The 22,709-nt window shown below is 40.1% G+C and overlaps 4 protein-coding genes across 4 annotated transcripts; all 4 read right to left on the minus strand.

Moving 5' to 3' along the window:
- Window positions 1-3,221: 3,221 nt before the first annotated feature.
- LOC119568397 (activating signal cointegrator 1 complex subunit 2 homolog) lies at window positions 3,222-15,342 on the minus strand. Its single transcript, XM_037916896.1, has 2 exons — window positions 14,133-15,342; window positions 3,222-3,621 (listed from the first exon to the last, which is right to left on the minus strand). The coding sequence occupies exon 1, from the start codon at window positions 15,075-15,077 to the stop codon at window positions 14,361-14,363; it is 717 nt and encodes a 238-aa protein (XP_037772824.1). The 5' UTR covers window positions 15,078-15,342; the 3' UTR covers window positions 3,222-3,621; window positions 14,133-14,360.
- A 165-nt stretch (window positions 15,343-15,507) lies between these two features.
- On the minus strand, window positions 15,508-15,994 carry LOC119568399. The gene has a single exon (XM_037916899.1). It carries the CDS (start codon window positions 15,870-15,872, stop codon window positions 15,543-15,545), a length of 330 nt encoding a protein of 109 aa, XP_037772827.1. The 5' UTR covers window positions 15,873-15,994; the 3' UTR covers window positions 15,508-15,542.
- Window positions 15,995-15,999: 5 nt separating this feature from the next.
- On the minus strand, window positions 16,000-16,584 carry LOC119568088 (the record flags this gene model as incomplete). Its single annotated transcript, XM_037916488.1, has 1 exon — window positions 16,000-16,584. A coding segment is annotated over exon 1 (585 nt), but the record flags the coding sequence as incomplete, so codon positions are not given.
- Window positions 16,055-22,396, minus strand: LOC119568398. Its single transcript, XM_037916898.1, has 6 exons — window positions 22,264-22,396; window positions 21,472-21,724; window positions 20,476-20,575; window positions 20,011-20,078; window positions 18,893-19,096; window positions 16,055-16,847 (listed from the first exon to the last, which is right to left on the minus strand). Exons 3-6 carry the CDS (start codon window positions 20,564-20,566, stop codon window positions 16,635-16,637), a joined length of 576 nt encoding a protein of 191 aa, XP_037772826.1. The 5' UTR covers window positions 20,567-20,575; window positions 21,472-21,724; window positions 22,264-22,396; the 3' UTR covers window positions 16,055-16,634.
- Window positions 22,397-22,709: the final 313 nt, after the last annotated feature.

Here is a 22,709-nt window from a genome sequence, read left to right on the forward strand (position 1 = left end):
TGCGCCTTAAGTAAAATAAATCTGAAACCTGTTATATGGAAATAATTACAGAAAAGTAATACTAAGCAGTTTAGTCATAAATTAGGATTATGCCACAATGACCGTGGGCAACTAGGACATTCTCTAAAGCCTAAGCAAACTCTCGTAATATCCCATTAACGAAAGGAAATCATGGTTGAAAGTGAGCAAATACAGCAGAAAAATAATAGATCTCGAGAAATGCACAGGCTCAGCTGGACAGCTAACACAGGAGGCAGTAAAAGCAGGAGCCCCCATTAAAGAAACATGATACAGTCCAAAAGCACTAAACTGGTGCTTCACCAAGTCACCAACCAATGAACATATAAAAGAAAAATCAAAAAGGGGTGGGATCTACAACACAGTCCAATAAGGCCCACAAAGAAGCCTCTGTCCAATATTCCCCGAAAGACATCAAGACATAAATGGATCGCTGGCAAATTCATGGCAATGTGTCACGTGACGCCACATTCGCACTCACAGTCCAATGGGCACGTACGCTTCTATTAGCTGTCATCTGGTGTGAAGCACTTATGCATATACATTTATGCATTTATAAATACACTTATTTTTTTGCTTCTGGAAATCTTGCAGAGATTGTCTGTGAAGTGTTCTAGGTCACGGAAAGCACAGTCACCAGGGGGAGCTACCAATCAGTGGACAGCTTAGTTTATCTTTGGTTTATGCACATTAAGAAAGGAGATCTGATGAAAACTTTTCATTAGTATAGTCTCTCATAATGTGTGGATGCTGGGATGGACTCCCAATATAGTTCATCTGCATTTTGTAATCTAGTTCATTGTAAGCACTGACATCTGGAATTCTCCCATCCTTTCAACATAAATAATCTGGAGCACTGAGCACATAGTTGTGAACATGCACGCACATACAAACGCACAAATATCTATTCACTGTATTTTCTCAATCTTATTTTGGTTTTTATATCTATGTCAATACCATATTTTTATGTTATATATATTTTTTGATTCTCAACAGTTACAAATATTCTAGGTACTTACTCACTGGTACACAAAACTACAATGGCTCTATAGGAGCATACAGTCGAGCCTAGAACTGCAGAATTCATCAATTCTGCACAACATAATAACACAGCCTAAGTAACATGTCAACAGTGGGCCCAGTTAATACCTGTCTGGGATAAAGTGCACACAGCAAATGCAGGCAGTAGAGAAGCTAGCTGATAAGTCTGGCAGCAAACAATGTGACATGGTTATTCATTTTAAAAACCTTGAACAGGGAAGTATTAGTTAAGTTGACACTCTTCGTGTAGATAGAACCAGAGTTATCTTTAAATAGCCTACTCCATGCTAGAAGTTTAAAGTGTTTATAATCTTGTGTAATGGTAACTGGGAGTTGTATGTAACATGATGCACACAAAACCTTGTGATCCTGGCACATTTACACACAAACAAACACACAAGTGCTGCTACCAAACCCTGTTCAAGCCCACTACACATCTGTTTATCATAACAGCCCTGGAATAGCTCTTGTACCAATGTTGCAAATACAGGAGAAAGTAAAATGATAACAATATGAAGAGAAGAATAACTGATGTTCTGTTCATTACCTTTAAGGGATGGTATACCTGATAAGACTTGATTTTCATAATCCTACAGATCAGACCAACAAGATTTTACACAAGAGAAGAAGAGAAAGGGGAAAAAATCATTGGAAAGAATATTAAACTGTATTACATCAACATCAGACAAACCAATACTCTCTTTTCCTTCTGCATCCAACAACACACATTTTTTTTTTTTTATTAATTTTCTCTTTTCTTTTAATGACTTCTTTTTGTACACTTTGGCACCACTGCTGCACAGTCTTTGCAAGAATATCCCATACGAGTGGCCTGGTTTACCACTTGAAGGCCCAGTTTCCGAAGGGCGCACATTATATAATCTCTAAGGCAGCTGGGATGGGGCACCGCAGGTTCCCCTCCCCCTTGGAAACGCTGGTCCTCTCACCCTAACACGGACCAATAGGAAGCTGCATCTTCAAGACGGGACTTCACTACGTAGTTCTTGAGACTAGAAGATTTAAAAGACACTTTCTAGAGGTAAGTGACCTCAAGCACGGCGTGTTTATTATCACAATATAACGTGGAACACGGTGCATTTGCATCTTTACAATCATTTGTAATGAGCAGCAGAAGCCAAAAGGAAAATAATGAGAAAGAGAGAAAAAAAAAAAATAAAAAAGAATGAAAGAAAAAAACTTATATATAGCCTTTCCCCCCCTCAATCACATCCAAATTGCAGTGTTTCTCGCTGGACATTGAATTCCCCGGATACACTCCCGACAAAACAAAGCCATAAGAGGAATAAGATCACAACACGAATCACTTTTAAGGTAATATCTTGCAAAAGTCATTCAAGTCTCGCATATACTCTGGAAAGCATTTAATATTTACTGCATATTATCAACAGATTTATATTTATAAATGGTGATAAAACCACTTCAAGTGCATATTTTTCACACAACTTTTTTTTCCATTTTTTTACATATATATAATCACCTGAGGTGGTAAAATGCTCTGAAAGTCTCCTGTATTAAACAATTCACTATGGTCAATTGCCCTTATCAGAGACAACAACTTCTATTGGGCAGAGATCACAATAGTCCCCACTGACTTCCCTTTGAGTGCGATGCTTAACACACAGGTTCTGTAAGTTCAAAGTGGCCTGAGGTACTTAGACTTGGTGGCTGCATATCACAAGTTTCTCCAGGGAACCATATTTTCCATCACTACAGTCAACCACTGAATATCATATAAAGACATACATATGCTTTATACATGTATATATATATGTGTGTGTGTGTGTGTGTGTGTGTGTGTGTGTGTGTGTGTGTGTGTGTGTGTGTGTGTGTGTGTGTGTGTGTGTGTGTGTGGTGTGTGTGTGTGTGTGTTAGATATATATATAATATATATATATAGATATATATATATATAAAATATATATATAAAATATATATATATATATATATATATATACACACATGTATCTACATATAAATATACATATATATATCTACATATAAATATACATATACATATATATCTACATATAAATAAATATGATATACATATAAATAAATATGATATATATATTATATATATATATATATATATATATATATATATATATATATATATATATATATATATATATACACATACATATACATATAGATACACACATACACCTACATATGCATGTACATAACCACTGCCACAAACAATAGTCAGGGGAATTCACTGTTCTTCCCCCAAGCAACTTCCAAAATTCACAACTGGAACATGTACACACTCTGGAAATGCCCTTCCACACGTCTGATCCTCAGAGTTCACTTGGGGCTATAGCATAGGCAACAAAGGTCATGTTGAAGGCATCAGACCATTGTCCTGACTGAAAAGGCCTCTTCCCGTTGCAGAAGGACCTCTCCAGGCCCTGGCAGTTTTCCCTCTCCAAGGCACACATCTCCTGCCGACTGGAGATTACGATTCCTCCGTGCTGGCTGCTCTCCAGTATTGGATGTTCTTGGGGTCTTCCTCCATCAGTCGTAACGTCACCTCCCAGGCTGCAAATTTAAGAACATTAGTATTGACTGGTTTCTTGACTCTGGAATCTTCACTTTCTTAGCTATGACTAAGATGTTAGTATGAGAGAATACTTTCTATTTTGAATTTAATTGCAAAAGAGGTTATACAAAAAAAAAAAAGTACATTTATTCAATTCATCTCATGGACTGCTACCACCACAGACATGATGGAGGGACAATCACCATGCAAACTGCTCATATTTTTGATAACACTTAACCCTTTCCCGATAGGTGGCATGTATATACATGCCATGGCATGCCTGGACTATCTGCCGGGGGCATGTACGTATATGCCATGGTGTATGTATGGCCATGCCATGGGTTTTTTTTTTTTTTTTTTACAATTACGGCAAAATAATATTTTTTTGCCACTGAAAATATGATTAAGTAGTGTTAAACACTTTTTCTCATTTTTCCTATACTATGCTGTGACCACGGCGGCTCAGACATGAACCTACCGTTAAAAGAAGAAGATGCATTTCATAAAGGCTTCTCGGGCTTCCGAGGTTAGCGTAAAAAAAATTACGTCGGTAATCGACTACATTGGCCAGAGATATTATATAGTATTCACGAAGTGATGATGTAAAACCACGTGAAAATACCGATATGTATTTTTGAAAAGAAGAAGAAGAAGAAGAAGAAGAAGAAGAAGAAGAAGAAGAAGAAGGAAAAAAAATAAATAAATAAATAAAATAACATATTTATAAAAACACTGAACATAAAAGTATATGTACATGGAAGTGATAATATAAACCTGTTGAAACTAAAGTTATCTTATAAAATAAATTGAAAAAAAAAAAAAAAAAAAAAAAAAAAAAAAAAAAAAAAACTACGGTTTCAACTCCATGATGCCACCCACTGCTTATTTTATTCAGACTGTAGAGCGAATAATGATCAACTATGGAGTCTATATAACAAAAATATCCTACAGTCTTGATTAAGTTAAGTTAAGTAAGTTTATTTACCACCCTGGCTATCTGCTCAGGCGTGGGCAATCATGATTACAGTTTTACATATATCTGACATTGTACAGTAGTCTGTAACTACTGTAGTTGTACAAGGTAAAATATAAATATAAATCATACATCATACAAAAATTATTACTTACATATGCTTTTGCCACTGTGTTTGAATAACACTGTTATTTGCATACGGGAGTTATCACATAGTAAATTTAGGGTATAGTACGAGTATATCTTCCAATGTATCAGATGAAATGAAATATTCACATAGTTCTTTATACCTCATGTTAGGTGGTCTGAAAGGCTGTATCACATGACATTCCGAGATATAGTGCTCAAGTGTTCGTTTGTTTTCTTCGTTACACAGTCTACATCTAGATTCATCTGCACTTCTTGCACCGTGCAGTTGCCAGTACATTCTGTAACCTAAACGTATTCTGGCAATAACCACGTCACAATGTCTGGTTTGACTTCGGTCCCACCCATAGGAAGGCTTGCCATCCTATACTGATCGTAGTGCCTTATGTACAGTTTTCAGGCCTTTGAGTGTTAATCAGATCTACTAGTTCTTCCTTATGAGAACTTTTCAATATATGTGAAACCCTAGCAAGAGGCATCCCAAGATCTATGTTCACAATATCCTTGCTGCAGGCTCTTTCGCCAATTGTCTACGTGGTCGTGCTTGCGTATGCCAACATGAGATGGTATCCATACAAACTGAATGTTGAAATTACGCTCTGTTGCATAGGTTACGTTACGCTTAATGCAACTCACAATTTCTTCATCGCCACTTGCTTTGAAAGAATTTAGCGTCCGAAGAGCACTTTGAGAGTCACAGAAAACTACTCCAGACCCCCTAGACATTAAGAATTCCGTTGCGAGGAGTATACCTGCCAGCTCCGTTTGTGTAGTGCTGGCCCAGTTTTGTATTCTCAAATTAACTTAATGTTGTAGTAAGCCATTTTAGTATACAGTGCAAGCACAACCAGTTTTGTATCCAGACTGTACGGATCCGTCGGTGTAGCACTCATATGCATCATTGCCCATAGATCTGTGTGTTCCGTTACGTTGCTAGCGCAATTTGTTTCAACACACAGTTATGCACCCTGTTTTTTTGTGGTAGACATGTAAGGTGCACGATCAATGTTGAATTTTCCATGTGGAATGGAGCGACCTTTTGGTTTTTTACTAATTGGAACATTGAGTTTTATAATGTTCATGGAGATTTTGTGTATCAGAGGGCGCGCGTGTGTGTGTTTTGTCACGTCTACTTGCGTGATTTTTATGTTGCAGTTGTTTTTGGAAATCTGAGAGATACGAGGGTTCCCTCAGAGCTTTGACCCCAAATATGGTGGAAATAAATATTATTCTATCAGAAATGGATGGTAAGTTTAATTCTGATCTCATGTTTACTATCCTTGCTGTTCTCGGGGCGCGAGGATAATCCTCATAGCTTCATTTTGCACTACCTCCAAACTACCTATTTCTGATTCCTTACACTGCAACAAGTGCAGTGCATGGTAGTCTACAACTGACCTTATAAAAGCCAAGTAAAACAGTCTAGCGAGCTTAACATTGATGCCATGTTCTCTTCCGACAAGAACTTTCAAAGGTTTCAATCTCTCCCAGAGTCTCTTCTTTAGAGAAAGGATCGGGTTCTGCATCATTTACATTCACCCGAGATTTTTATACTTGTGGCATATGTCAAGCTCCTGGTCACCTATGCGAAAAGTGGGGGGGTATGATACATGGGTTTAGAGCATTGTTTTCTCAGCGGAAATGACTATCCACATCATGTGCCTTTGCTGTGATTCTGTCGAGAATTATTTGCATCCTCACTTGTGATGATGCTCTGACGCATATGTCATCAGCATAGCATATAATGGATTCACCATCCCAAGTGGGATATCTGCCACCAGCTTGTGCATGAGGGACATTGAACAGCATAGGGCTGAGAACTCCTCCCTGTGGCGTCCCAAGTCAAAAGACTGTGAAGTGGAACTTCTCACTCCCTGAACAGGACACTTGCAGATCTGTTCGAGAGATACATTCTAATCCAGTTCAATATTTTACCCGGATGCCAAAGATTACTAATTGTGCTAGGATAACTTCTCTGTTTGCAATGTCAAAAGCTGACTTAAGGTCAAGAAAAACGATGCGCTTCCCTGGATTAGAACTTAAAAGGTACTCTGCAAAGCATTGTTGTGTGCTACGTCCCGATAGAAACCCGGACAGTCTGTGAGATAATTTACCTTGTAACCTGTACCTGAGTATGTTCAAAATTATCCTTTCTAGAACTTTGCATACACATGAGGTTAATGAAATTGGTCGGTATTTATCAGTGTTTGATTTCGGTATAGGGATGATTAGACTGCGTGTCCAGGAGCCAGGCAGAATACCTGTGACAAACTTAACCTGTATGGGTGCAAAAGGGGATTACCGGGTACCTGAGCTATAGGCGGAGGACACTATAGGTAATTCCATCCTCACCTGGGGCGGACGCTTTTCCTTTGATCAGTGCATTGTTCAGTTCCCACTCAGTGATCTCAGCAAAGTCTGAGGGGTCAGTATCAGAACATCCAATCTCAATGGCAAATTTGCGTGCAATTTTAGATTGACTAAGGTGATCTTGAATATTGTGGGAAGTGAGCTCAATTTGGACGCTCCAGCCCATTGACTAAGGGCATATCTGCTTGTGCAAGAGGACTATGGAACTGCGGGTGTTAGTTGGTTTGCCTGAAAGTCGATTAATTTTTTCCAGACCTCCGACATTGAGGTGTTATTGCTAATGATTTGTATGAACTGTTCAAAGTGTTCATTTCTGAAATGAGTTTTTAATTCCCGTAGGTTTTTGTTAGCTTTAAGAAATTCAATAAGATTGTCACGGGTATTATCCTGCTTGTAGATATCATAAAGCTCCTGAACTCGCTTTTGTTCCCTTAATAATGTAGAGTCACCGACCCACTTAGGTTTTTTGCAGCGATGTGAGTTGCTGTTCTTGAAGGTTTTCTTTGGACAGACCCAAGTGTTGTAGTAATCAGTGACCACTGTTGTCATGTCCATGGAAAATTTATCAACACTTGTTACTGTGTAATCATTGTACCAGTCATAGATACGTGATTTAAAATGATGCTCAAGGTAAGGGGGATAGAAATTTTTACCCTATTTGTTTTTGGTGACTGAGTATTATCACAGCGTATCTCGTTACTATTGCAAAGTGGTCACTGATTAGCTCTGTTGCAAGCATGCTTCTGACGTTTCCATGCACAAGATCCCTTCCTATTACATAATCTAGCCTGCCCCCGCCACGTGAGTTTGCCTGTCTGTATCATATACTGTCATAGATCTGTTGTTCACAAAATGTCGGAACTCTTCGCCATTTTCATTGCATTGACTATCTCCAATGTATAATGTCTAGCATTAAAATCTCCCATGCATATTGTGCCGTGATTCTGAAAATTGGGCAGTGAATCAGTCTGAAACTTTCTACACCTTGCGTATACATTGTACAGAGAGAAAAACCCAGAGGCTGTTCGAATATGTAAATGCTGATACTGCACATTATTGTCATTAGATTTCTGCACCAACTTATGCGGTATGGTGTCACTGACATAAGTCAATAGGCCAGTCATTCCAGTGTTCGTATAGGAGTGGTAGCCTCTAATTCTAGGGCGGTTTTTATTTTAGTGACTGATGTGAAGGGCTCTTGTAAACAGATAACGTCAACATTATTGTTATGAATATAGTAAAGCAAGTCATTAATTCTACGGTTGACACCACGTATATTCCATGAAAGAAAAGTAATTGTTTTCTTGTCCCCCATCACACCCTATGTTTAACTGATTGGTCAAATTTCTGTTTGATGAAACTCTTTAGTCTGCATATTTCTTGTACTGCATTACGTATTTGTGTTGTATCTTCTTTATTTATCTGTTTGCGCGCTTTCCGCGTATTGATACTATACGCATATCGTACCTGATAGCATTTTCTGAGTGATGTCCCCCAGATCAGCCGGTTCCTTCGCATCTTCGTCAGCGTCATTTTACGGTCACTGTCGTCACTGTTTTTCAGATGGTCCGCCGTGCGTAATAATAATATCAGAGACCTCATTCGTATTGTCAGCATCACTAACATCACTAACATCATCAGAACGCACGTGCGTAATAATAATATCAGAGACCTCATTCGTATTTTCAACATCACTAACATCATCAGAACGCACATTTTCCCTGTCTACACGCTCACTTTTGTTCTCCATTATCATTTTTTTTCAATTCAGCAATCTCTTGCCTGATGCTTTTTTTCATTTCAGCAATCTCTTGCCTGATGCTTCTTATTTCCTCGGCCGTATCCATGTCTTTTTCACCAATGGTTTCTCCTGTGGCAACTGTTTCCTAGGATGCGAATCCCCTGGCAGTTGCGGAATTCCTGTGGGTTGGTGACGTCACGCGGCCCAGGGGGTGTGTGTGGCTGGGCTAGGCATCGCCACTCCGCGGTCGATGGGGACGGCCGGGGCAGGTGGGGGGGTGCTCGTGGCGGTTTGTGGGGCAGTTACGGTGCCAGGCCGTCACACCCTCCGCTCTGCACCTGACGCACCTCTTCACGATGGTGGCGGCGTCCTCATTGTCGTTGTCCTTTCCGTCGTTTCTTGCAGGGCAGTCCTTTGCCTGGTGAGCTCCTGCACAGACAGCACACGCTGTGTCCTTCCTGCAATATTTAGCTACGTGGCCATAACCTTGACACTTGTAGCAGACTACAACCTCTGAGCACCACGGTCGAATGGAGCTCGGCTCTATGTATCTTCCAAAGAATTGGTACTCTGTAGGTGGCGGCTGTTCACCGCTCCATACAATGATGAGCCTGTTCAAGGGCTGCCCGTCCTTATAGATCCTCCGGGCTTTAAAAACGCCCGGAAGATGCAGTGCTTCCTCAGGCGGCCGCCTCCTTCGGAAACCTGGTAACCAGGTATTCCCCGTATTTTTTCTTTTTAGGCTGAAACTCGTCTTTTTTTTGCAGAGAGATCCCGCAAAAGTGCCATTAATCATCATGGCCACATATTGTTGTTGTTCTCGTCGTACATAGACGTTTGCGCGAGGATATCCATCTCCCCTGCACCATGTCTAGCGGGCCTTCCTCTTGGAGGGGCGGCAGCTGGCTGACCTCCCTCATCCACCTTATTTTATCGACGGAAGTCGTGTCCTCAGGAAAGGCCAGTCGAATGTACCTCTCCCGCGGGGCGATGGGTTCGCGCTTTGGGTCATTCCGTTTGCTTTCTTGTCAGGTTGCTGGTGTTATTCGGCATGGTTTTCACTTTTTTCCTTTTGGTCTGAACGAGTTGGAATCCCTCGTTATCAGCATCAGGGTCGGCAGTCGAATCCACATCGTTTACATCCCTATGTTCGGTGGAATCAATCCCTCCCATAGAGTGGAGGGTTGAGGGGGTGGTAGTTGGCAAATGGTACTGGGGGGCATCGAGCGCGTCCCCACCCTCATCCATGGTAGGACAGTGAGGGGGTGGTTGTCCCGTCCGCTTCTTGGGTGATTAATTCCCTGCGGTCGGGCGCGGGGAGGGTGCGAGCGCCAGGTCAAGTGCTGTCACACATACATTCACCAGGTCTCGCCAACGGTCGTTGGTACAGCACCCTGTTGCCTTAGCATCACACTCAGTATTCGTAATTTTTACTAGGCACTGTTTTTTCTGGAGTCCCTGACCATAATATCCGACACAATTTGGTGTATGTACACACACACACACACCACGCACACTCTGAGTATAAGGACAACCCAGTTGAGGGGGTCTATCCCCGTAAAATCGTCCAGAACACAGGAGAAATCCTGATGACGTCCTGCTTTGGTGTTACTAGGCTTACAACTGAGTCTTGATTTATCATGAAATATGGCAAACAGAGACCTTGGAAAATAATAATTTTGAAAATACAACATAGGCTCTTAGTATTACAAAGAAAAGGCAAGGGATGCTGGCATTTGGCATGAGCGGTTGCGCATGCTAGGGTGACGATATAAGCCCCCGGCAGCGAGGCGTGGGCCACTATGAATACTACCCGTCGGGAAAGGGTTAAATTCTTTCTGGTACTTAGAATCAGGTTTTATGGCAATTTCCAGAGTTTTTAAATAACTTTTAATAGTTCAGATGAAATGATAAAAATAGTGTAAAGTGGCTAGCAATAGCAATTAGATCAGAACTCATTTTGGATGGCAGGTATAAAAGGAGAGGAGAAAGGGAAATTATGAACACTATCAACTTAAGTCACCATCATGGTAACACAATTTTTTTCTTACCCCTACCATAAACGAAGAAACAATTTCTTTGCCTTTCTCCTCCAATTGCAAATACAACAATAATGAGAACAGGTGAATATGCTGACAACCTTTATGCTATGTACTGCTTTTTTGGGGGGGTAACTTGCCTTGTTCTTTCCTTTATCATTTTTATCTGCAATCTGTTCAGGACAAATCCTCCTCCTACACAATACATTTCCTGTAGAATAATTTTTTCCCCCTAATCTAAATCTTTTCTGTGGTCGTGGTGGCTGAGTGGTTAGAGCATCGGACTCAAGACTGTCACAACGGCATTCTGAGTTCAAGGGTACGATTCATTAGCTGGCGCTTTGTTCCCATGGGCAAGGGACTTCATCTTGATTGCCTACCTAGCCACTGGGTGGGCAGGCCAGCCCAAGTCAGCCAGTCCCAAGCCCGGTTAAATAGAGAGGGTTGGCATCAGGAAGGACATCCGGCCATAAAAGATATCTGCCAGAACCTGATCATGGTGACCCCATATAAGAAAAAGAAAAAGAAAAATCTGTAATATCCTGCTCCTCTCTCTCTAGTACTCGATATTTCAGTGTTCTTACTCAATTCACATGCAAATACTCTGTGCCCCTTTTCTCTATCACCTACAATATATGCTTCGTCACTCTACAATCATTTTAGCAGTTTACCATGCCAATTTTTCATCCATAATTTGGTGAGACATCTGCTTATTAACTGTCCACTCAATTACTGTCGATCAATATCAATTTACATACCCTCCCTCCTCTCTCTAACTTTGGTAGTCTGTATTTGCTATTTCACCATGATCTACTGCTCATTTGTACATGTATCAATATAAGTACATGCTTCTGTGTCTATCTGTCTCTATCCTCTCTCTTCTTTCCTTTAATGTTCAATCCTACCCTGTCCTGTCCTGCCTTGACCTAACCTTCTCTCTCCTCTCTTGGGTTTCCACTATGTACTCTATAAACAGCTGTATCAAAACAATGGTAAATGCAAAATCCATTGTGTAACCATACCTACCAGCCTCGACTTCACAGGTGTTTTGGCTGTAACGGGCCACAAGTGTAAATCAGCATGAGAATGATAGTCAACACTTTCATATATATACAGAATTAATTGTGATCACTTAAACCATAATTCTCTCATTCTCTCACACTCTCTCCATTTCATATTTGCCTCTCATCTTCACCTGTCTCATACCTATCCATCTCATATCTATCTTGCCTTCCTCACCTATGTCTTATTTACACTCCCTTCACTAACTCTTCATCTATCTTTCTCTTACTTATTACTTTTATTTTTCCTTACAACATTTCAAACAAGGGACCACTGACAGTCTACTTGAAAGTTTGTTAAACTTCCCTTCCCCTCCGTTTCATATGCAGGATTAAAAAAAGGTAAATTCCACACTTCCTTACAATAAACCAGTGTGCATCTTCATTCTTCTCTGAGTCTATTCAAATTACAGGCTGCTTTTAACAAAATATTCATCAAAGTTGACAGATTTGTGATGACAGATAATAAGTTGACATATTGCATCTAACCAATTGTCACCAACCATTCAAGTGCATCTTGAAAAAGCAAAAGCAGGAGAAAAAGAAAAGGAAGAAGAGAAGGAGGAGAAGGAGGAGGAGGAAGAAAAGGAGGAGGAAGAGGAAGAGGAGAGGAGGAGGAGGGGAGGAGGAGGAGAGGAGGAGGAGGAGGAGGAGAAGGAGAAGGAGTAGGAGGAGGAGGAAGAGGAGGAGGGAGAAGGAGAAAAAGGAGGAGAAGAGAAGAAAAAGAAAAAGGAGGAGGAGGAGGAGGAGGAGGAGGAGGAGGAGGAGGAGGAGGAGGAGGAGGAGGAGGAGGAGGAGGAGGAGGAGGAGGAGGAGGAGGAGGAGGAGGGGAGGGGGGGAGAGGAGGAGGATAAAAAGAAAAAGGAGGCAGAGGAGAAAGAGAAAAAGAAAAAGAAAAAGGAGGAAGGTGAGGAAGAGAAGCATTAGAAAGAAAAGAAAAAGAAGAAAAAAAATAAAGAAAGAAAGAAAGAAAAGAAAAGAAAAGAAAAGAAAAGAAAAGAAAAGAAAAGAAAAGAAAAGAAAAAAAAAAAAAAGAAAAAAAAAAAAGCAGCAGCAGAACACAGACAAGAAGGAGAATAATAATAATAATAATGATACAGTTCATTAATTTGTCTACTTACAAAATACTGACTCGTATCTGAACCTGGCAAATCTAACAAACCTTGCTCAATAACATTGGCCTTTATGCATGTGAGTGGTCTGTTTCATTGATACACAAGTTACTACAGTTTTGGCAATATTCACTAAACAGGAAACCCCCTCTCCCCCTCAAAGCATTTACACGCACCAATACTGACAGTCGCCTTTCTTTTTTTAGGTGTAGCTAAAATCCCAGTAAAGCCTACCGTGATCGCCACAAAGATGGAACCCACTGCACAGGCCCCTTTGGGTGTGCTCGGCATATGTCAACAAGGCAGCCCTCCTGAACATATCTAAGACTGGTTTACAAAGGGCAATGCTCATAGAGAAACAACTTTACTACAGGTTACTTTCAACAGATATAACAACATAATATATTGACCATATAATAGTTTGATTTAAATTTTAGGTTAGCTACTCCGTGAATTTCATCAAACTCCTGCTATCACTGAAAATCATTGGCCCCATTATTGAAAATTTGCTAAATATTGTGAAATACAAAACCACCATTCTTTTGTCTTAACTGTCAAAACATGACCACATACATTTAAAAACTTTTAATAAGCAATTGCTGGATCAGCAATGCACACTTTATATTATCTCTACTACATAATATATATATGTTTTTTATTGGTGCCATCACCAATGCGATTTGACAAACTACTTGGAACTATGTTGACATCATGAAGTTAAAGGTTCTTTATACAGGGTGGCTGACCCAACTATATCATATACATTATGTACCCTATTGCCCATGGTGAGGTTTAACCACAAAGTACAATAAATGTACACATACCGACAATAAAAAAAACAAACAAACTGTAATTCTGGCAACCTTTTTCCAATCACACCATGTGCTATGATACCTGGTGTAACTGTATATTATAGTTCCATCAATTTCCCTCCTCATACTTATCCAAGCAAATAAAAATATACATGCCTAAGTTGATCCACGAGCTTGCAGCAATTAGGCAAAAATGAAGAAACATTTTACAATGCTCACTTACATGAGACAAAAGATATGGGGAACTATAATTACCTTTGGATACATGTCTAATGAGCTCCTCGTAGTTGTAGCTGATCTTGTCGTTCTTGGGAGCCTTGAAGCACTTACTGAAGTCTTTTGTCACTGTATGATTGTTCTTTAATATGTTATTATTGTTATTATTACACTTATTGTCTTCATTATCTAACACTACACTTTCATTCCCACTTCCATTATTATCACTTGTTGTTACTATGGACTCATCGAATCCAAAGCCAAACTCTAGTCCACTAACACTGTGGTTGAATTTGGCATTGTCAGTAAACACAACTGCAGGTTCAATTTCTTGAAACGACTAGTATCACCCGACTGAACAGTGGGCCCCACGGACCCGTTCTTGGTCTGTTTGCCTTGAGATTTGCCACTGACTATTTGCTTCTCTTCACTAGTTTCTCGCACAGCCACACTATTAGCATTGGTGTTCTGGGAAGCTAAAGAACTTGGAGTGGGATATGTCCCTGGCAGGGTGTGTGAACTCTGAGGACGATGCAGATTCTGCTGAGAGACCGAGTTATGCTGAGTTGATAAGACCTGCTGTGAATGTGAGCTCTGAGTATGTATGCTTGGCTGGGGCTGAGGACTCATCTGGGGCTGTGGTAATGGCTGAGGAAGTGGGCTCTGTGAGGTCTTTGTGTGCGGCAACAGCACTTGTGGCTGCTGCGGATTCTGTTGTTGTTGGGTAGGGACTGGTTTGACAAGTTGGGACTGCTGGGGCTGAGGCATATTTTGGGAAATCTGAGATGGCGATGGGGATGGTTTGGCAAGGGGTTGGATTGGATTAGTTTGCAATTGACTGCATGGTTTCTGATGAGTTGTCTGCTGGGGATGATTGGGCTGGGGGTAGATCTGACTCTGGTTTGGGTGCTGGAGGGGCGTCTGTCGGGGTTGTTGTGGCTGCTGGGGTGAAATGGGTGGGTGTTGGACAAGGTTGGGCTGCATATAGTAATGAGTTTTAGCATGTTGGGTTGGTTGACTATGCAACTGATGCTGCTGTGTGTGAGGATGATGGCTCTGCTGAGGATGAGAATGCTGTTGCACAGACTGTGTATTTAATTGGACATTTTCACCAATACACTTAATTTGTTTCTTATCACCTGTTATTTGTCCACTAAGACTAGCTGTTGACACTACAACAGACTCCCCACTTTCTCTAGGGCTTGAGCTGGCTTCCGTGACACCAGGTCTTTCTTTTGCTAAATCACTGACTGACGAAGTTGATGCATTATTAACAGAATCACTACACTCTCGCTTAAGTGGTTGGTCCGTGATTCACCTTGCTTAAATGTTGATATTGCACTAATTGGAGCAGAACCACCTAAACTTTCGGCTAAGGAAGGGAAATTATCGTCTAATATATTTGAGGACGAGATTCACACGCTACTTGAGGTCTTGATGTTGAATGTTCTACAACATTAATACCACTAACTTCACCATCCACTCTTTCACTACTGCCGTCCCAGACTGAGCCCCTACAGTGCCCACTCGCTTCATCTGTGTACGATTGGCTGAAGCAGCAAGCTTGGCGATATTTGCATAAGAAGCCTGGGGAGTCGAATCTGACGAGGGAGGAGGCTTGCGGACGTCGGGTCGAGGAGTGATAGAAGGAACTGGCATTGAGTGTACAGAGTCATCACCATCAGATTCAGAATCCTCACTATGGGGGGCACTTGTGGTTATAGCTGCATAACGTTCCCCGGCTCCCACCCCCAACTGGGACCACTGGGCCAGGAACATGTTTTCGTGAACTGTACGTGGTCCCTCAACAAAGTTAATGTGTGGTCTTTCGTGACTTCCGTTGCCCCTGTGATTTGGCTTATTCTGACCAAACCGCGAGGTACGGAAACTGTCATCGACGTGTCCCCACTGTTGGTGCTACCACTCCACCTTTCTGAGCCGGCATTCCGCACACTCTGGGTCGCATTCTGGGATTGTTCTTGGCCCTTTTGCTCCTTTTCTTGCTCACCACCTCAAAGTCACCCCCTGAAGGAGATGAGGGGGTGCGAGAAAGGTCATCTCCAAGGAACGAGTCTCCTACACTATAGAAATCAGTCACGAAGTCGGAAGGCCTTTGGTCAGTGTCAAACTCATTGTCATTGGCAATGTCCATCATGCTCGACTCTCTGATATATTTTCCATTCGCTATAAAATGGTTAAATTTATCTACTTTCTTATTGTTCTGATATGTATGTAATACACTAAGGGACATATCCCCATCATCAATAGTCACTTGCTTGCGTATGTCACGGACATTATCACTCTGTTTACTCTTGGACACTAGATCCTCCACACTGCTCGACTCCCTCAGGCTGCTGCTGCCCTTTTTGCCCTTCTTGGTGTCCTGATTCCTGTTCTTCTTGTTGTTTGCTGTCTTCTTTTCGTCCTCGCGCTCCTGCTCTTCGGTTGTTCTCCCTGGACGTGACCTCACCCCCGATGCCGCTGTCGTCATTGGTCTTGGCGGAGCCCTCGTCCTCCTTCCACTTCTCGCTCCAGCTGTCCTCACTGCCTCGGCTGCTTTTGTTCTTGCTCTTCTTGGACCCTTCCTTCTCGTCGCGGTTTCTCCTGGCCCTTGCCTTTGTGTTTCTTCTTGTTCTTGCTGTTGGGAGTGTCCTCGTCACTGCCAATGATGAACTTGAGGAGGTCATTGACATCCTGATCGCCACGGAAGCCTGGTGTTTCTATGATGTTCACGATATCCTTCTCCCTGATGGCCTGTAAGATCAACAGACATTAGTAACGGCTTTGCCATTTACACAATACCCCATAAGTCCACTTACACAAGATGGCATAACTAATGGGGAATTGTAAAGAAATAAATGAAAAAAGTACAACTTAAATTTTTGGCTTATCCAATTTTGGGTTTCTATTAGCCCTGATTGAAATCAAGGTCCAGCCCAATATTTCAGTGGAACAGCTCGTTAAACACTACTGAAAAACTCTTGGCTATAAGAATAATCAGGAAAGTTATGCAGGATAACCCTGAAATTTCAGAACTAAAGAAAAGAGGCAAGACTAAAAAAACTGTGTAACCACACAAGAATCTCAGTGAAAAAGAAGATCTAATCCGGCAGAGGCAACTGCAATAGCCCCTAGCAAGTGCACAACAATCCCACAAGCCATGCAGCAGCTATGGATGAAACACATGAAGAACCAACACTGCTCTGCACTCTAATCCAGGGTTCTTGAAAGTACAGGTCTAGACCCAGCACTGGGCCGCAAGCTCATGTTCAGTGGGTCGCCACATAATGACAATGCAAATACACATATATACATACACACACACACACACACACACACACACATTTATATATATAATATATATATATAATATATATATATATATATATTATATATATATATATATATATATATATATATATATATTATATATATATATATATATATATATATATATATATATATATATATTATATATATATATATATATATATATATATATATATATATATATATATATGAACTGATAACTCTTTGAGGTAGAATAAAATGGACACACTGGCTCAGAAAGGTAGTGTACAAAATCAAGCCGGCAGCGATGGGGAAAGCTCGAAGAACCCTGCTCTAACCTACGACCAGGTCATCACACTCATGGAAATCAGCCCAACAACGTGGCCCAAGCTGGAAAACCTACAGCTAGAAATCAGTCTAATAGCCCTGGAATGTCCTAAAAGTTTTCAATTTATCTACTTATCCAAACTTATCTATTAATTGACTTTTATTTCTTAACCAATATATAATACTTGTTTTGCTGACATAGTAATCTTGGTAAACTACACCAAAATTACATAACAGATACTATCAAATACCTATAGATAATCAAAGGTCCGGCTATAGACAGACAAATAATGAAAATCTTCAAAAATAATGTGCCACTTATGAAATAGAATTGTCTAAATATTCCCTTTAAAATCATCTAAAGGAAAGAAAATGACTTTATTGCAGTTTAACACACAAATTAATTATGTATGTATAACAATGTTTTATGCAGGTAAGTCCATATTTGTGTAAAACATCATGGAGGTTCAAATATTTATAATTTGTATACATGTATGTTTGTGCATATGCATTTCTGAGGTTAGAATTTACTGTATCTATGGGTTAGTGTGTCACTCTGTAATGAAGAAAATATATACGTGTATATGGATACAGATATGTAAACAAGCACACACACAACGGCATTTGGCCTATCTTGCAATGTCTAACTGGACTGGAGAACATATATATATACATATATCCCAACACCCTGTGTTGAGTTAACTGTGACTGAAAACACTCAAGAAAAAAGCATGTAAACTGTCAAAGATTATAACTGGAAAACTTTTAAAATCTGTAAAGCAAACACAATATTCATTTAGTAATGGTGGCAACGTAGTGTTGCAAATATTAATATTCAGAATATATACAGAGTACATTTCCTTCTGATACAAAATCTGTTTAAAACCCCGGATATATTACTCTTTAATAACCTATTACATATTCTTCATGTGATTCAAAAAAATACATCACTATAATGAACTCTATTTGTGTATAAAAATCACACACAGACACAGACACAGACACACAGACACACAGACACACAGACACACACACACACACACACACACACACACACACACACACACACACACACACACACACACACACACACACACACACACACACACACACCTCTTTAAAAACCCCGAGAGCCTCTCCAACCACGGCATCATCGCAAACCAGAGCGCCTTTTCCCTTACCTTCTTCTTCTCCTTCTTGGTCTTGAGCTGTTCAAACTTGGTAACTTGCTTGTGGGTTCCACTGATGCCATTCCTGCGCGAGGTAGTGTGGGTTGACATGAGGAAGGTGCTGCTCGAACGGTCGGTCCCGGCAGCCGACGTGAGGAGCGAGGGGGCGCCACCCGTAATCATGGGGTTGCTGTTCTCGTCTAATGAGGCTTTGTTCTGCAACAACGGCCGTGAGAATTCAAGAGTCTGAGTGAAAAATACAGAGATATTGTGCAACATGGAAAATCTACTATTAACTCTCTTATTACTAACAAACTGACTGCTTGGTTAGACATAATAAAATTCTGTTTTAAATAAATTAAAATGCTTTACAAGCTCATAAGAAAACCTGCACTTGCTCTCCAGAATAAATACACATTCATTAATACAATAAAATGAAAACTTACATTCATCAACGCACATGCCAATAAATTCTGACATAAGGGAACATCATATCTATATAAATATACATACATGTATGTATGCTCCCACACATATGAGCACTATGTGGTTGTTATTTTGGACTGTTTCTGGGATATTGAGAAACAATATTTTTAATAATAGTCATAAAACAGAAAGATGATGAAGCAAGATATTCATTAATGTTCTTTAACAACCATTTGACATGAGTTATGAGAAAAGGCACCATACGACTGATAACAAATGTTATATATATATATAGGGATAATTTTAAAAACTTAATTCCACAACCGGAAATAGGCATGGAAAGAAATTCATAAAGGTTAGATAGAATTCTTCTGGGTTATAAATGTTAGATAAGAGTTCTGATTGAAAAAAAAGAAAAAAGAAAAAAGAAAGAAGTAACTTATTTTCCCAATTATCACTCAAAAATATCAAATCAACATACATATTATGAGAAAGACTCAGAAAGGGAGACAATGAGAGAGAGGGAGAGAGAGAGAGAGAGAGAGAGAGAGAGAGAGAGAGAGAGAGAGAGAGAGAGAGAGAGAGAGAGAGAGAGAGAGAGAGAGAGGGGGGGGGGGGGAAAGGGTGGTAGGGAAACAAGGAAAGGGAAAGAGGGGAAGGGAGGGAGGGAGGGAGGGGGAGAGAAATGAACCACAGGTAGCTACCTCACTTCCACTGCTGTCACTTCGTCCACCTAGCAGCTTTCTCTTTCCTATGCCTTCTTCCTCGGAACCTGTTCATTGAAACGATGTTTGTGTCAACTGACCTAGATCTTACATAACATTTTTTTTTCTTTTCTTTCTTTAACACCCATACCTGTTTGTAATTATGACAATAAAAAAATCAAAAAAGAAAAACAAAGAAAAAAAAAAAAAGAAAAAAAAAAAAAGAAACAGGCTTTATGGACTCGACTTTAATCATCCCTTTACACACACAGAGAGAAATACAAAAATAAATCAAGTTATGCAAACAAGAAGCTCTAAAGGACTCTTGGACAAATTTTCAACATCTCCGCTGATAAGGCTTGACAAATTAAAATCAGCATGATGTGATTCAACTTGCAAAAGCTACATCCTCAAAATTCTTCATTTTCAGCACACTACTGCACCGCTCCTTGCGAGTTTTCTTACTTTTGCTAGAAGTTTTTTCCTCTTTGAAAACTGAACTGACACACGGAGAATCCTGAAGGGATAGTGTGCGCCGACCGCAACTGCTGGGCATGGTGTCCTCCTGTGTAAACAGCATATGCTAACTTGGCAGTCCAAAATGGCCCTCGCGTTTTTTTTTTTTTTCTTTCTTTCTTTTCCCGCCCGAGCTCTAACTATGGTGAAGCTCAATCTGATTATCGTGTGATGAGAACATTTCTGCACTAACCCATGGAGTGCAAACCTCTGCTAAAGTGGAATGAAGGCTCTGCTAAATTTTAAAAATAACAAGTTTACACTCCGAATGTCAATCTTCCAGCATAAAATGGAAGCAAGAAAATGAATAAATAAACAAAAATAATAATAGTTCTGTTTTCTAATAGTTACCCACCAAAAGTTGGGACCGCAAGGATAAATTCTGCACTCTATGGGTTAAGAAATAAACAGGTTTTCTAATTGGATATGATGTCTCCTTATGGAGAAGTCAGATAAGCAATTCCTCTCAACAGTCATGATTTCGCTAAACATTAGTATAACTACATGTGTTCATTGAGAGCAAGAGCATTTATCTAAAACAATAATAAAAAAAACTTACAGCAATAATAATAATAATAATAATAATAATAATAAATAATGATGAGGATAAGGATGGTGATAATAATATCAAAAACAACAATAATAATGACATTAATATCAATAACAACAAAAACAGCTACAATAATAATAAAAACAATGATAATACCAATAACAATAATAATAACACTAAAACAACAAAAATAAAGAGTAATAACAATAATGAAAAAGATAATGTCAATAACAATAATAATAATAATAATAATAATAATAATAATAATAATAATAAAAATAATAAAAATAATAACAACAACAACAACAATTCCAGCTCATACTTTGCAGAGCTAAGACCTGGCCAAGGAGACGTGAAACCCCAGTCCTTCAACAGCCACTCTTGCCTGAGCTCACCTGTGGTCTCCCCAGGTTGAACTTGATGGTCCTATCTACTTCTGCGTGTGGATTGTCCGAGTCAGCCTTCTGGCATGAGATGCTCTGCAGCTCGATCCCATCCTCCTCAATGGGTGCCTCTGAACAGTGCCGTGCGCGGCTAAGGCCCCCTAGACTCCGGCACGGCTCCTCTTTTCATCGACTCTTCCTCTGTGGTCTCCCCCTGAGAGTCCACGTCCTGTGAGGTTGGGGGGAAAACATGTAGACGAAGATTCTGTAATGGATCATCAATGGTTTGTATAAAGACGGTGAACCTTCTTCTCTGGTGCCATAAATAAAATAAGGATTAGGGGTTGCTGACAAAATGAAAAAGGCCAAAAGGAGTGAAATAAGATGGGTAATAAATCAAATAAAGGCAAAGTGGATTGGATGTTCTGCTTTTTCAACAGGAAAACAAATCAAATAATAAAAAGCCATGACACTTTCTCTTGCAGAAAATAAACAAAGAATTTTTTAAAGACCTCTAGCTACCCGAGGCAATTTTTATTTTAAAAGAAATTGCCCAGTCTTATATGCAGTTCCTAATCAACAAAACTCTTCACCAAACTGAATACAAAAGATGAAAAACGAAATTAGTGGATTGTAGACATAGTAATGTGAATAAATTATAAAACTAAATCAGATGTGGAAACTTTCAGAATAGATGAGCAGGGGAGTAGACTGCATCAAAGACATATCCAAAAAATCCCCTGAACACAAAAAAATATTAGATGTAATTCTGTCTCCACAGAAAACAAAATAACCACAGCTTACCGACATGGAATCTTCTATGTCATGGTTGCAGTCAGGTCCGTGTCCTCCCTTGGCCCACCCACACCCTCGGGGGGAATGTGTGCTCGGCGGAGTGAGTTGAGAGTGTGGAATGGGGAGACTGCTCTAACCGTCTATAAGGACTTCCACAGCACCTTCATCGCCTGAGCTACCCTCACCCTCGCGTACCTCCGAGCGCCGAGAGTACCTGGAACACGAGCTTTCACTTGCGGTTTTCTGACGCCGATTCTGTACGAGCATCAAAGGGGAAACAGGATACTGGATCAATCAGGATACGTAGTTTGTATTGGTTTACTGGGTTTATATGAAAAAATCACCTGGCTTTATAATTCATATTTGATCACATTATCACTGATGTAGTCAGTAGAGCTGAACTTAGTATCATATACCCAGGATTTATTTATTTAAAATCATAAACAGATTTTTTG

This window comes from Penaeus monodon, chromosome 43, assembly GCF_015228065.2.
Source record: "Penaeus monodon isolate SGIC_2016 chromosome 43, NSTDA_Pmon_1, whole genome shotgun sequence".
In the NCBI taxonomy this organism is placed as follows: domain Eukaryota; kingdom Metazoa; phylum Arthropoda; class Malacostraca; order Decapoda; family Penaeidae; genus Penaeus; species Penaeus monodon.